This window comes from Pleurodeles waltl, chromosome 3_1 (genome assembly GCF_031143425.1).
Source record: "Pleurodeles waltl isolate 20211129_DDA chromosome 3_1, aPleWal1.hap1.20221129, whole genome shotgun sequence".
Lineage (NCBI taxonomy): Eukaryota > Metazoa > Chordata > Amphibia > Caudata > Salamandridae > Pleurodeles > Pleurodeles waltl.
Genome location: NC_090440.1, coordinates 562,860,392 through 562,873,651, shown reverse-complemented (window position 1 = coordinate 562,873,651; position 13,260 = coordinate 562,860,392). Strand labels below are relative to the sequence as shown.

Below are 13,260 nucleotides of genomic sequence, written 5' to 3'. Positions count from 1 at the left end.
CCTAAATTACTGTAATTGAGTCCGATTCTTATCTGCCTTAGCTACCAATACTATAATTGCTTCCCTCATGGTTTATTAGACCCTTCCGCCCTGCTTGTCTTTGTTATATATGTCCAGTAAATTCTCAGTGAGAAACGTCCTGTTTGATGGCTGTGGTTGCCTATGTATTCCTGCTAAATACTGCTGCAGAGTTCCATTCATTTGTGTCTGCATCACTGCCAAGCTTCCATCCGTGCAGGGCGCTGACAGCAATGGAGGAGATCTTCACCGTTTAAAAATCCATTCAGAAGCCTACACTTTTTGTCTCCCTCCTTGTGTAATGTCTGTCTATGGGCCTTTAGAGTGAACCCATACTGGGCATTCCATGCCTTTGCTACCTCTCTTTTTTCCTCCAGTATCTTTCATTTGCAATCAATGTCCACGTTTTCCAGACTCTGTAATGGGGTGAGCCTCGATTCGTAGTGAAGAAGGCTTAGCTGGAGCTGATTGCATATACCATATATCTTCCCATACATTGCCAATGCATTATCCTCTTAATGGTATTTTCAGAGCTTTCCATTCATCAGTTCTAGTTCCAATCATATGCCCATTATTTTCAATGTGTGTATCTATTACCTATCATAATTTTGATCTGAAGACTTCATGCTCATGTGCTTCTGGATTTAACCACCATATCAGTATGCATGGTCTAATCACAGTTACATTATATCAGTCACTAGGGAGAAATAATCTGAAAGGAATTAACACACTAATCAGACTTTTAGTTATCAGTATAAGGTCTAGTCCACTGTACACATTATGTCTGAGTGAGTGGCACAAATAATTCCTATGCATCACCTGACCATAGTGAAGTTACTTCATTCTGGTCAACAGCTACCTAGGTGAAACCTCCCCCATGGATAATATTGCTATTGTAAATCAGACCTTTAAACGTTTGGGTGAAATTCAAAAACATGTTTTTAAAACGTGTTTGTCATGGAACTATTGGTTGGAAATATACCCGTTGGATATTTTTGGTGATAAAGATCCACCATTATAGTCCTATTGAAATGCATTGTAGAGAATGGCAGATTATTAGTATCACACAAAGAAGAAAATATTTTAGTCACAATATAAATCATTTGTTGGTGGTGCCATCAAAATGTGTGGAATCGTGGTGAGTTCTAGGGTGATTTCACGCCCTACAAAATGCAGATCTTCTGCTGGGATTTGAGGAACCATGTTTAAAAGAAAAGGGTTTTCTCTTGTGATTTGGTTATGGAAAATTTTGATAGGTGCACTAGAAACTAAAATGAGGATACATTATCCATTAATTCAGACGTATCTTTGTCAACCATGTAAGAAACAAGCTTTGGCAGTGGCAATATGATTGGCTTATAGCAGAAGGTGCCTGATCAGTCACTGGTGAGTTTAGACATTAAAAACATCATCATAAATGCACTCTGAAACTCATCCTTCCACTCATGCATTAATTCATCCACCTATTGGTGCATTCTTGCATTCACTCACTTCCTCATCTGCAAAAAAAATCAACAAATACAGGCAAGATAAATTACACATGCAACCTAAATTGTATAAAATAAAATTCATTGTAGGAGTGAGTAGCCATTTTGCAATGATAGTGTCATAATGTATTCTTTTTTAAAGTTCCAACACAGCCACCACATTTAAGCGGAATATGTGCAATCGTGTGTATGATAAACTATAGTAACTATGGACAGTATCATTCCATGATAACTACTGGGTTTAGAAGCACTGGAAAGGTATGATGCCCCCCAGTGCAGATTAAATGAGCAGTAAGCGAAGGGGCCAAGTTTTACTGACTGAGGCGCTGTAGTACATTCTAATAATAATAATAATAATAAAATAAAAAAAGTAGAAAGAAATGAATGCAGACTTATAGAAAGAGAAAATGGAAAGCTAAAAGCATGACCCACCAATAGTGGCACTGAAGCACACTCATTTTCAGACAAAGGTCGTGCTTTCAAGGATGAGAGCAAGGTGATAATTACACTAAAATTCACCATTGACAGAAGAGGACCAATCCAAAGCACCATTATGTATGTATACATGTGTATTTTTAGGGATGTATTTTTTATTAATATGTTTTCAATATAAGGACCTGGAAGAGAACTAAACCTTGCAGTTCCTCTTAGAGGGGTCTATCAGGGATTATCACACTGCAACTCTGCAACACCCTCAGATTTTGTCAAAGGGGGTTAATCAACATCAAAACTCTTCCTATTAAGTTAATTAGATTCCAAGTAGAAAATATTTTTCTACAGGCTTTAATAGAGTGAAATAATAATGCACTGTAAAAAGACTATTGGCTTTTTACATACACTTTTCGTAATATATAAGACGTATTGTGTGTCATAACCTTTCATAACAGATCAACGCTATGGCATCTGACATAACTTTTCCAAATGAGCCAGTCAGGCTTATATCCTTTAAATTTGGCTTGTCACCATAACTATCTCTAGCCTTCTATATTGAGCATAAGCGTTCCCACAACGCAAACATTCATTTATAAAATTATAAAGACCTGCAAAATCACAGTTGGCAATATACACCCCTCCTATGGGAACCTAACATTGATTCTAACAGAGCAAATATTCTGTCTGAATGGTTTGTTAGAGCGAGTAACCAACTCTTGCATCCTTGACTAGTACGGTGATGAGTGACTTTCCATGTAACAAAATACCTGTGTATGGTCTTAAACACAGTGTAGTAAGGCTTATTGTCTTTAACACATGCTTTCTACAATAAATTAGTCAGGCTTACTGCAGTTGTCATAATATATCATAATAAACAGATCAGACCTATGTCATTGGATGTAAGTTTTCCCAGTGAATCAATACGGTCTATAGCCTTTAGCATTGGCTTGTCACGTTAACAAACTGAGGCCTACTGAATTCTGTGTAAGCTTTCCCACAAGGCTAGCATCAGGCATACAGTCATAAAATGCAAATATATACAAAATCCACTCTTAAATGACTACTGCCTTTCACATATGCATTTCACAGAAAATGCACCAGCTCTACTGCCTTTAGCATAACTTTAAATATTAAATGGATCAGGCCAAGAGCATTGATCATTGAATTGACACCATATCCATCTCAGTTTTGTTTTATTCAGCATAGGCTTTCCCAGGAGGCACAACGCGCAATACAAGCACTGTTTTCCAGCAGAAACACTTAGTTTCTGCCCAGTCCAATGCCATGCTCAAAGAAATCAACATGCGGGTGAAGCCAAAGTTCCTCTCGGTAGTGCTTCTGGAAGCTCTTTTTTTCTGTTGATCACATTAAATTTGGTGGCATCTGTTCTGTCAAACCAGATCTAAAAAGTCTGAAATGCTGAGTAAAACGTACTTCTAACAACAGCAGTCTGCTAGTTGATTCCACAGAGTTCTACTGCAGCTTTACCACAGTTCTGATGTATACATAGAGCACTAATATTCTATGTACAAGACAAAAGTGAGGCACTCAGAAATGTTGTTTTGCTGGAATCTAAACTACTGAATATAAAGCCTTTACTGTGTAGCTGTGTGATATAAATGAGCATGAGGATGTTTCTGTAGATATGAAATAAACTGGTTAAAAATTGAGGGGAACATGGATTTGTATTCATTTATAATACTGTAAGTTAGTTTTAGAGGGCTAAAACAGATAGTGAGAAAGATCCCCATCCTAGGGCCACTATCCTGTATCCGCATACCTTTCCTCAGCCTATCCACCTTCTCTGTCACTTGATACTTCCCTAATTTTAAAACAGTAACATTCTGGTAGACATACCTTTTCAAGCTTCCATTTAAATGGATGGAAGTAGATTTTTTAAGGCGCAGAAAGCTATTTACAGCCTCATCTCATATGAGATTTGTGCTCTTACGAGTAGCGAGACCCTCTGAGTGAGTTGCTGTTTGGACAACTAATTTTTCTTTTTAGTTTTTCTACTTCCTTTTGTCTAGGTGATGGGGCTTGCACGGTTGAAAGGCATAGGTGCACAGGTTAATTAAGTACTTCATTGAAACCTTGGGCCCCTATTCAGGCCGCATGTCTTGCTTCCGATGGGTTGAGATTATGGTTTGTAAATCTCTCCCACTAACCCAGCCAGAGGTTTGCTAGGCAGCAGTGAACAGGGAATGGAATGAGGGGAGGATTTTGGTGGCTTCCCTATATTTTCTGCCATGAGTGCAGACAATTATGTTGGGAAAAAATGGTAAAGTGGATACTATAATCTCCTGACTCACTCCTGATTATCGGGGGAACTCAACCTAGGGGGAACTAGACAGATGTACAAGTAAACAGATGGGCAGGAAAGATAAGAGTCTGTATAACTTAACGAAAGCCCCAGGTTTGGTGGACCTCTGGAAGGCAAAGGACCACATCACACAACAATAAACGTACCTATATAATTGTATAAAACCATTCTCTAGACTGAACTAGGTTCTTGTGCTGCTGACGCAGGAGGGAAGTTTTGAGGACACACACTTTTTGCCAACGAGAATGTCAGATGTTTCCACATTATACACTAGGCTTGAAACTATCCGTTTGGAAATGGACGGAGTGGAGATGGGATCCATGGATCTTGGAATAGAAGAACACCATGAAATGGTGGACACAACCAACAGAGTTCTACATTCAGGAAAATAAGGGGATAATGCAGTTGGGGGTCATCATTTGGGAAGCCTACAAAGCAGTCTTTAGGGGGCACCTCTTAACAACCAACATTGGGTAACGTAGGGAAAGAGATAGAGAGACACAGGAGCTGGAATACCAGCTGGCCGACTGGTCCACTGAGAAGCACAGCAATAACTCAATTCAGAGACAGGGATAAATACATATTTGTAGAAAGAGAGAGAAGCAAGAGCACAGTACCAGGTGAAACAGCATAGACTGTATGACGTTTGCAAAAAAGCAGCCAAGCTTTTGTCATGTTTGTCTTAGCGGGTGGAAGGACATAGATGGATGTGAAGGATCAGCACAAAAGGGAGTAGAGTGACAGAAAAAGCGGTAGAGATAGGGCAGGTATTGCACAATACCTTAAGCAGCTATAATACCCCATACTTAGCAGCTACACAGCCAAGTTGGAAAATTCTCTAGGGCACATCCCTGCTGAAGCCCTGTCCTGGGATGATAGGAAAATACTGGACCAAAAAATAGAAGTGAAATAACTTACAGAGGCGATTGAGCAACTAAAAAATGGGAAAACTCCTTGGTCTACCACCAGAAGCCGGGGTAGGAGCGCCTTCCACATTACCTTCAAGCAGCTGCCATTGTATTTAATCATATGAAAGGCAAACAACCAGAGGTATGTGCCTCCTATAGGCCCATCTCACTGCTCAAATGCAGAAGTCAAAATACTTGCAAAAGTTTTGGCCAATTGTATATTCCAACTTATTGATAAATTGATAGCAGTGGTCCAGTCAAACATTATACCCTAGAGGTCCACGTACCATAATCTCTGGGCACCTGTATGAATGTCTGGCACAACTTAACATGATTCTATCATGGGTATTATAACCTTAGACACAGAAAAAGTGTTTGACTGACTAGAGCGGCATACAGCTGGCAGTTTTAAAAAAGTGGGCTTTGGCATCAGTGGTATATACCAATCTCATAGCGACGGTTCATGACAACATCACTACCTCAGGGTAATTTCACCTGGGTCTGGGGACGATGCAGCAATGCCTCCTCTCTCCCCTATTCTCCACATTGACAGTAGAGGCACTAGTGAATTGGATGAGGAGATGCTTTTAACCAGGATCTCTGATGAGACCTAGCTGGAAGGTGTCAGAAATGGGGTCTCTAGTTGGCAGTTGGTTTGCACCCTGTCCAAGTAGGGACCCTCACTTGTCAGGACAAGCGAGATACCCACTCAGATAACCCCTGCTCACCCCCTTGGTAGCTTGGTACGAGCAGTCAGGTTTATTTCAGAAGCAATGTGTAAAGCATTTGCACATAACATGCAGTAATAAGTGAAAACACTACAAAAGGACACCACACCAGTTTCAGAAAAATAGCCAATATTTATCTGTGTAAAACAAGACCAAAACGATAAAAATCCAACATACTGTGTTAAAGATATGAATTTTGCTCAAAAATACAGTTCCAACAGTTCAGGCCAGCCGCGGTGTCAGGAAGACCCGCAAAACATTTGCAGGGCATTGTGATAATCGCGGTGAGCTCCGGAGAGCAGCGTTGCTGATGTCGCATTGTCAGTTCCCGGAGTCGGTGCAGGGGTCATCGGGCCTTTGAAGTCACACGTGTTGCAGATCGAACTCCGGGCTGATAAAGTCAGGAGCGCTGGCGTGGATGGCATCTGGGCTGCGGTGCGAAGTGGGACAATACGACGTGCGGTGCCCACAGATCACGGTGCAGGCAGCGGCTCTGTGATGTCATCCATCGGTGAGACCAGGGCTGCTGTGTGATGCGGGGAGGTGCGACGTGCGGTTTCACAGTGCAGGCAGCAGCCTCTACATCACAAACATACATCTGTGTTAAGATTGATTAAACAGGATACCAGGTAGGCGATGTTCAATCCTGACTTTATTCAGTTGTGCATATTGGACATAAGAATATAGAAGCTCCCTCGCCAACCTCCAGCTCTCCCACCGATCTTCTCCGTAACTGAACCGAATCCACCCTCGAGCAACCCATGAGCATTCCAATCATTGGAATTCTCGGTATGCGTTGCATACCGAGAATTCCTAAAGTACAACACATCCACCTCCTTTATATTAATACAATAAATTTTAAAAAAACAACAAAGAAAACTAATACAAGAAGATATGCATGGTAACCAATATACATTTTAAGAAAAAGGACAAAAAAAACAATTCCTTAGCTCTCCTCCTACTAGATAAATGAATGGTTACATAACATAATCACGTAAATACTCTGGGAGTTTGCGACACCTTGGATTGACTTCCCTTCCTTGGGTACACCTTGGATTGACTTCTCTTGTTTGAGTCCCATGACTAACACCTGGTATCTGAGTTCCACGCGCGACACCTGGTGTCTGATTGCACCTCTCTCCACCAGCCTCTCCACTATTCAATAAATCTTCATCACTCATGAGTTAAAAACTACTGTATTCTACAGAATCACCTCTCCTTTCCCTCGTATTATTACCTTTACTGTATAAGGCTACTCTTCACTTATTCCATTGTTCCCAATTTTCCAATAATACGTGGAACTCCTGCACATCTTTAACTTCGTATGGCCCACGGAACTTTGTAAGACCCCTTCCTACACATCCTGATTTTATTTTCACTAAATCTCCTTTCTTTATGTTCCTCTCCAAATTTAAAACACGTGTTCCTACTCCCCCTTTAACTACACTTCCTCCTTCTAACAATGCGGACATCCAAGATGAGTTAATTTTTGTGCCTGCCATCCTACCCCTCATTTCCTCAAATGGTACTTAGTACGGAATCTGGTGAATGATTTAGTATGGGCTTATTGTACTACTAAGAATAGTGTGATGGGCATTCTTCCCACCGCTTAAGGCCATTTGGATAACTCCCTTCACCATTCGATTACATCTTTCAACAATCCCATTAGCCTGTGGATTATATAGGGGGTACAAGAATGATATATCCCACACTGGTTAAGACATTTTCCCATTTCATTGGACACCAATTGTGTCCCATTATCCCATCCTCGTCGCCAATGTTAAGATTGATAAAACAGGATACCAGGTAGGCGATGTTCAATTCTGACTATTCAGTTGTGTATAAGGGACACGAGAATATAGAAGCTCCCTGCCACCCTTCAGCTTTCCCACCGATCTTCTTCGTAACTGAACTGAATCCATCCTCGAGCAACCCATGAGCATTCCAATCATTTGAATTCTCGGTATGCAATGCATACCGAGAATTCCTCAAGTACAACAATCTGCTTGAAAATCACACCCACACACATGGTAAGAACATATTGCACTGACATTCAGGGATGAAGACTTTGGTCTGTGTTGGAAATTTAGGGAAGGGAGTCCAGTCGACCGCCATTGCCCAAGCCAAACAAATAGCAGTTAGGGCCATACAAATACCACTAACTTAGCATTCATATAATTATATTTTACAGTTCCAGCAACATAGCACTTGTATTGACAATATGCACATAACTGAACATACAATCTAACACGCTGATATGTCACGATTGCTTCTTCATTTCATTTCAAATTGGTGGAGTTAAGGGCCATATGTATGAACACTTTTTCCCATAGACACAGAATGGGTAAAAACCTTTGGCTACATCTGGCCCTATATGTGGTGGTGTTTCTGTGCTTTCATCATATCTGTCAAAGTGGCATTATTGCTTGCAGATGTTTCAACTGATTATAAGAGTAATCTGTAAAGCTAGAGTTATCTGTGCTAACACTCCCTCTACCTCCTTAATCCAAACATGATCTTGAGATATTAGCTTCTCTTTGCAACTTTTCTGATAAATCAAATGACTGCTTTCTTGCTTATGTGGCTCTTGTGTTTCTTGATTATGTGGCTCACATTAAACTAAGTGTCACTTCAGTTGAATCTATTCACAGACGTAAACACTTGCTCATAGTGCTGCTGCCTTTATGCCCCAGATTAAGGTATGTCGGTTGAGAATGTTCACATACGCCATGCTTTTTGTGTCTCAAGCATACCGTATGCAGGTTTATAGGATATCATTGTGGTAAAATAGCTCTTGCTACTTTTAATGTGTGTTTTGTACAAGATCCTGCAGCATCAAACATGGTAAGCAGCTGTGTGCTTGCTTCGCTGTGCAAAGTGCAAGCAGGAAGTTCTTCTAGATTAGTGAGCAGGATGCCACAAGGAAGAAGAAAATATCCATCAGTGCTTCTAATGCAGGCTTCTGGGCACAAATGAAGGATTGACATATCTGGCAGGGGGTTTATTTATTATTTATTATATATTATATACGAATTCACGGTGCTTCAGCAACAGTGCCCTTTAGTGCATCGTGTAATTATCTGAGCTCCTGCATAGTGTCCTGCAGGGGATGTAATTCAACTCTGTGGGAATGCCTGAAAGTCCTAAAAGAAGGTAGCAGCTGTTTGTTCCGGCTATGCCTTACTCTTTTCACTCATTTCTTCTTCTTCCTTCCTTCTTCTAGGTACTTCAACATAGAGCGTGGAAGTAACATGTGCGGCCTCGCAACCTGCGCCTCGTACCCAGTCCCACAGGTGTAACTGGAGTAGACTGGAACAGAAGAGGGAGAGGAGCTCTTCTTGTTATCTCAGGGTCCCTCTCACTGCTTTCGTTTGACTTGTAACAAAACTGGAAATTTGATTCATTGATTGAAAGCTTATAATGCGCACACCATCATGTACATCATATCACAGCCTAGACAGACCCACACCAGTGCCTTCTCCACCCTGGCCAGCCAGTTACAGGAGGAACAACACTTCAAGTTGGCACTTCAGGGAAAGTAGGACCTGCTACTGTGAATTTTTAGTAACTTTATTGGGATATTATTTTTTAAGGAAGATTTTCCTGGACTAGATGCATACAGCCATGGCACGACAGGGCCCAAAAGCAAGGTTCAGAGAGTCAAGCATGTCACATGAATCATCTTTCCTCTGTGGGGATAAGCCCAGAGGTGGGGTGGCCTAACTGATGACTGGGGAGTCCAGCAAAAAAGCTGGTACAGTCAGGGCCTCACAAAATGTGGTGAGGCCAGGCCAGAATCAGTCACGTTGTGCGTGTGCTTTTGAGGCTTGGATGGGACAGTTCATCTCATAACACACTTGATTGATTGGTCACTAATTCTTCCTTCGCCCTAATGGCTCTTTAACCATTGACATGCTGGAAAATCTTTCACTGTCATTGTAGGCCTGTCTACTTCTGGACATGTACAACTCTCAACATGTTTTTCTTTGAAGGAAAAGAGGTTATGTGTCTTCCTCTTTGTTAAAAAAACAACAACATTTGTTTCTATTTCTGTTTAGCACTCGGACACCTCCTGGCCTGTTACTGGTAATACACGTGACAAGCACTAATGAACTATTTTAAGGCACTTGTAAAACATGTTTGTACGGCAGTATGGCAGTTATGCCTCAATGGAGGTCAGCCAGTACCTCGACCCCCACTGGTCGCTGGTAACTTGGTGAGATAGGTATGTTCTAACCGGTGAGTGTGGAGAAGTGTGGCTCAATGGTCAGAGTGGCAGACCCTGATGCAGAAATCTGGCCCGGGACCAGGGTTCAATTCCCGCCTCGGCGGGTCTTGGGCTCAATTTCCTCGGACCTGATAATTCTCGCATCGGTGCCTAATCTAATTCATGGGTCCCACTCTGTAACTCTGGGCAATAGCTTGCTTAATCTCCACAATGGCCCCAACAGCGCTGGGATGCCTGGCTTCACCTTGGCGGTTGCCCAGGAGTGGGCACCTCACAGGGAAAAGCCAGGAGGGGTTCCACAGCGGTATGCGTACAGCGCCTTGAGACCCTAACGGGTGAGTAGTGCGCTATACAAGTACGAAGTTTACAGTTTTTTAACTCCATTCCCAGCTAATTTGGGTGCAAGACTCAACCTGGTAGAATGTCCAGGAAGAAGGATTGGTGAGATTGAGTAAATGGTCAGATCGAATAATAAAAATTAGGGTTGGGGCAAATAATAAAAATAAAAGTCAGAGTAGAAGTACTAGGGGTGTACTGAATCACCACCCACCATTTGTATTGAAATAGCCATCTGTGAATATTAGCAGAACAATGTTTGAATGTCCAAACACTTGCATGCACTGACCCACCTTAGAGTGACAAAGGCTTCATCTCTAGGAGGGAGTGAATCTGTACCTCTGTGGTGGAGAATGTGCCGCAAATGGATTTTAGTCAAAGTTAGCACTTTTTTACTAAAAAAACAGGGTATTTTCCATTATCAACCATCTGTAAATCAGGTTCTTAGTTTAGTAAAAAGTATGCTCAGTATCAATGCCTCCTTTATATGGCATAAAGCAGAGAAAGATAGGCCTTTTGGAAAAATAGGACACCCACTGTACAAAAATGACAGGCTGGTGCCCGTAAAGGGTCAGCAGTGTCAGAATAGATGTGGCCCACTGATTCCTGGTTCAAGAGTCCGTCATGACAGATTCCTGTGCCCAGATCAACTAGCCGCTCAGTGGGGAAAGTGTTTGTGTGAACTTTAAAGTTAATGTTTGAGTACCAGAGGAACTGCTCAGACTTTCATGCCCCCCTCCATCTCCCCTTCATTTAAAGTTTTTTAAAGAAATGCATACATATAGACTTACATACAATGCTTTGGGCCTTTGGTCTTCACCTATAGGTCTGTTCAGTTGTCATTCACATTTAGCTTCTGCCCACCACTATACACAGCATGGAAGAGTGGGCCAGTCTACTTCTAGCACTCCTCACTGTGAGTAACAACATTTTGCTTGTGCACAGGAGCACATCTACAGGCAAGTATTGGCAAAGCCAGTAGGGCTCGCTTTTTTGACCTAGGTTTTGGCACAAAAAAAGCACTGGCAAAGCTAATAGGTCTTGGTACTATGAGAGCTACTGGTGTTGTGTTCATGCCTTAAAACACTGCAAAGCCCACATCACACCTGCTACATGCCTGCCTGCTGTGAGGGGTGTAGGGAATGTGGTCACAACGGAAGCATAGAGATTGCATCCACAATTATAGTGTCTGGTAACTGAGGATTCAATTATTTTCACTTCCATAAACATCCACATTATTATTACTATACTCAGGAATGATAATTCCAAAGATGGAAATTCAAGTAAATAAAAACAGAACATATGTTGTGTGTAGAACACATACCAGTTTGTGCAAATGTAAAGATAAAGTTTACTTATCGACACATTAGGACACAACGCACTTGCAGGCCAACGGTACCCAGGTACACAAATCAGTGTAAAATAATATGAGCACTAGTTGCATTGTTGCTGAAGAACAAAAAGGCACAAGGGAATACCGTACATAGCGTAGTGTCCTTAATGCAGGCCTTTCATTGTTGGAGAGGGGCATCTTGAAGCTTTACTATGGGAAGACATTTGCTCGAGTTAGAGTTGTTAGCTTTATAAACTCCTAACCGGACTTTTCTTGCCACATAAACTGATAATGAAAAGTAAAACAGTTTCACATATGAGAACCAATAGTTGCCATGAGCATAAAGGAGACACTGAAAAGGAAACAGAAGTTCGCTCACAGTGAAACTTATTGGCAAAAGTGCAATTATCCACGTAACTGGCAAAAGTAGAATTATCCATGTAACAGGGTCGATGTCATGCAAAGCGTTTGACTACTGCCCAGCGAGATTGCACTGCGTAGGAAATAAACAGAAATAGTGCAGATGCCATTCGGAAAACACTGAGCCTTGTTTGTTTTCAGTAGTTTACTGGTGCTGTAGAGGAGGGCTAAACACCGGAAAAGGCATGATGTATGCATTCCTTTCACTAATGAAATCAAGCGAATTTGAAAAGGCAAGCCCACAAACCAACTAAACTGATAGACGTGGTTAAGAGCCCATAGAGAGATTACAACAGGGGCCAGAGCGCTTGCGCACGCTCGACTCTAAAAAAGAAGTTAAAAGGCTACTGATGAACAAATTTCTGCTCTAGAACCTACAAACTCTAATCTTTTGCCCTGATATGACACAATGTATACACCATTGTTTATTACTAGCTTGTTATATTCTTTTTTACCTGATATATCAGTTTGAACTTTTCCCCATTTTGAAACTACTACATCCTGTACATAGTACTGTCACAAGTGTATGGTGTTTGGTTGCTATACATGTTTCTTCATTTCGTACCATTTAAAAAGCGCTCTGATACCCTCAAGGGTCATCTTCGCGCTATATAAAAGTTTTTAAATAAATAACCAGAAAAAATATAAATATATAATATTTAGGTTTATGAGATACCTGGAGGATCAAATATGCTCTTTAAAGAATATTTATTTTGTATTTTATTTTAATAGTTAGTGCAATTTACATTATAGTGCATGCCAGGGTTCCCTTTCACTAAGATTTTCTATGTGTCTATATATTATGTTCGATGGCATCTGTCGCTGTAGATACGCATGTTATGCAATAGCTCGCCATCTGGTGTTGGGCCGGAGTGTTACAAGTTGTTTTTCTTCGAAGAAGTCTTTCGAGTCACGGGACCGAGTGACTCCTCCTTTTGTCTCCATTGCGCATGGGCGTCGACTCCATCCTCGATTGTTTTTTTTCCGCCATCGGGTTCGGACGTGTTCCTGTCGCTCCGAGTTTCGGAACAGAAAAAATAGTTAATT

The 13,260-nt window shown here is 41.3% G+C and overlaps 1 protein-coding gene across 1 annotated transcript in view; it reads left to right on the top strand.

Moving 5' to 3' along the window:
- Positions 1-12,331, top strand: part of CTSH (cathepsin H) — an 81,133-nt gene extending 68,802 nt beyond the window's left edge. Inside the window, exon 12 of the mRNA XM_069222978.1 lies at positions 9,120-12,331. Within this exon, the coding sequence (XP_069079079.1) occupies positions 9,120-9,195 (76 nt within the window). The 3' untranslated portion in view covers positions 9,196-12,331. The remainder of the gene's footprint in view (positions 1-9,119) is intronic.
- Positions 12,332-13,260: the final 929 nt, after the last annotated feature.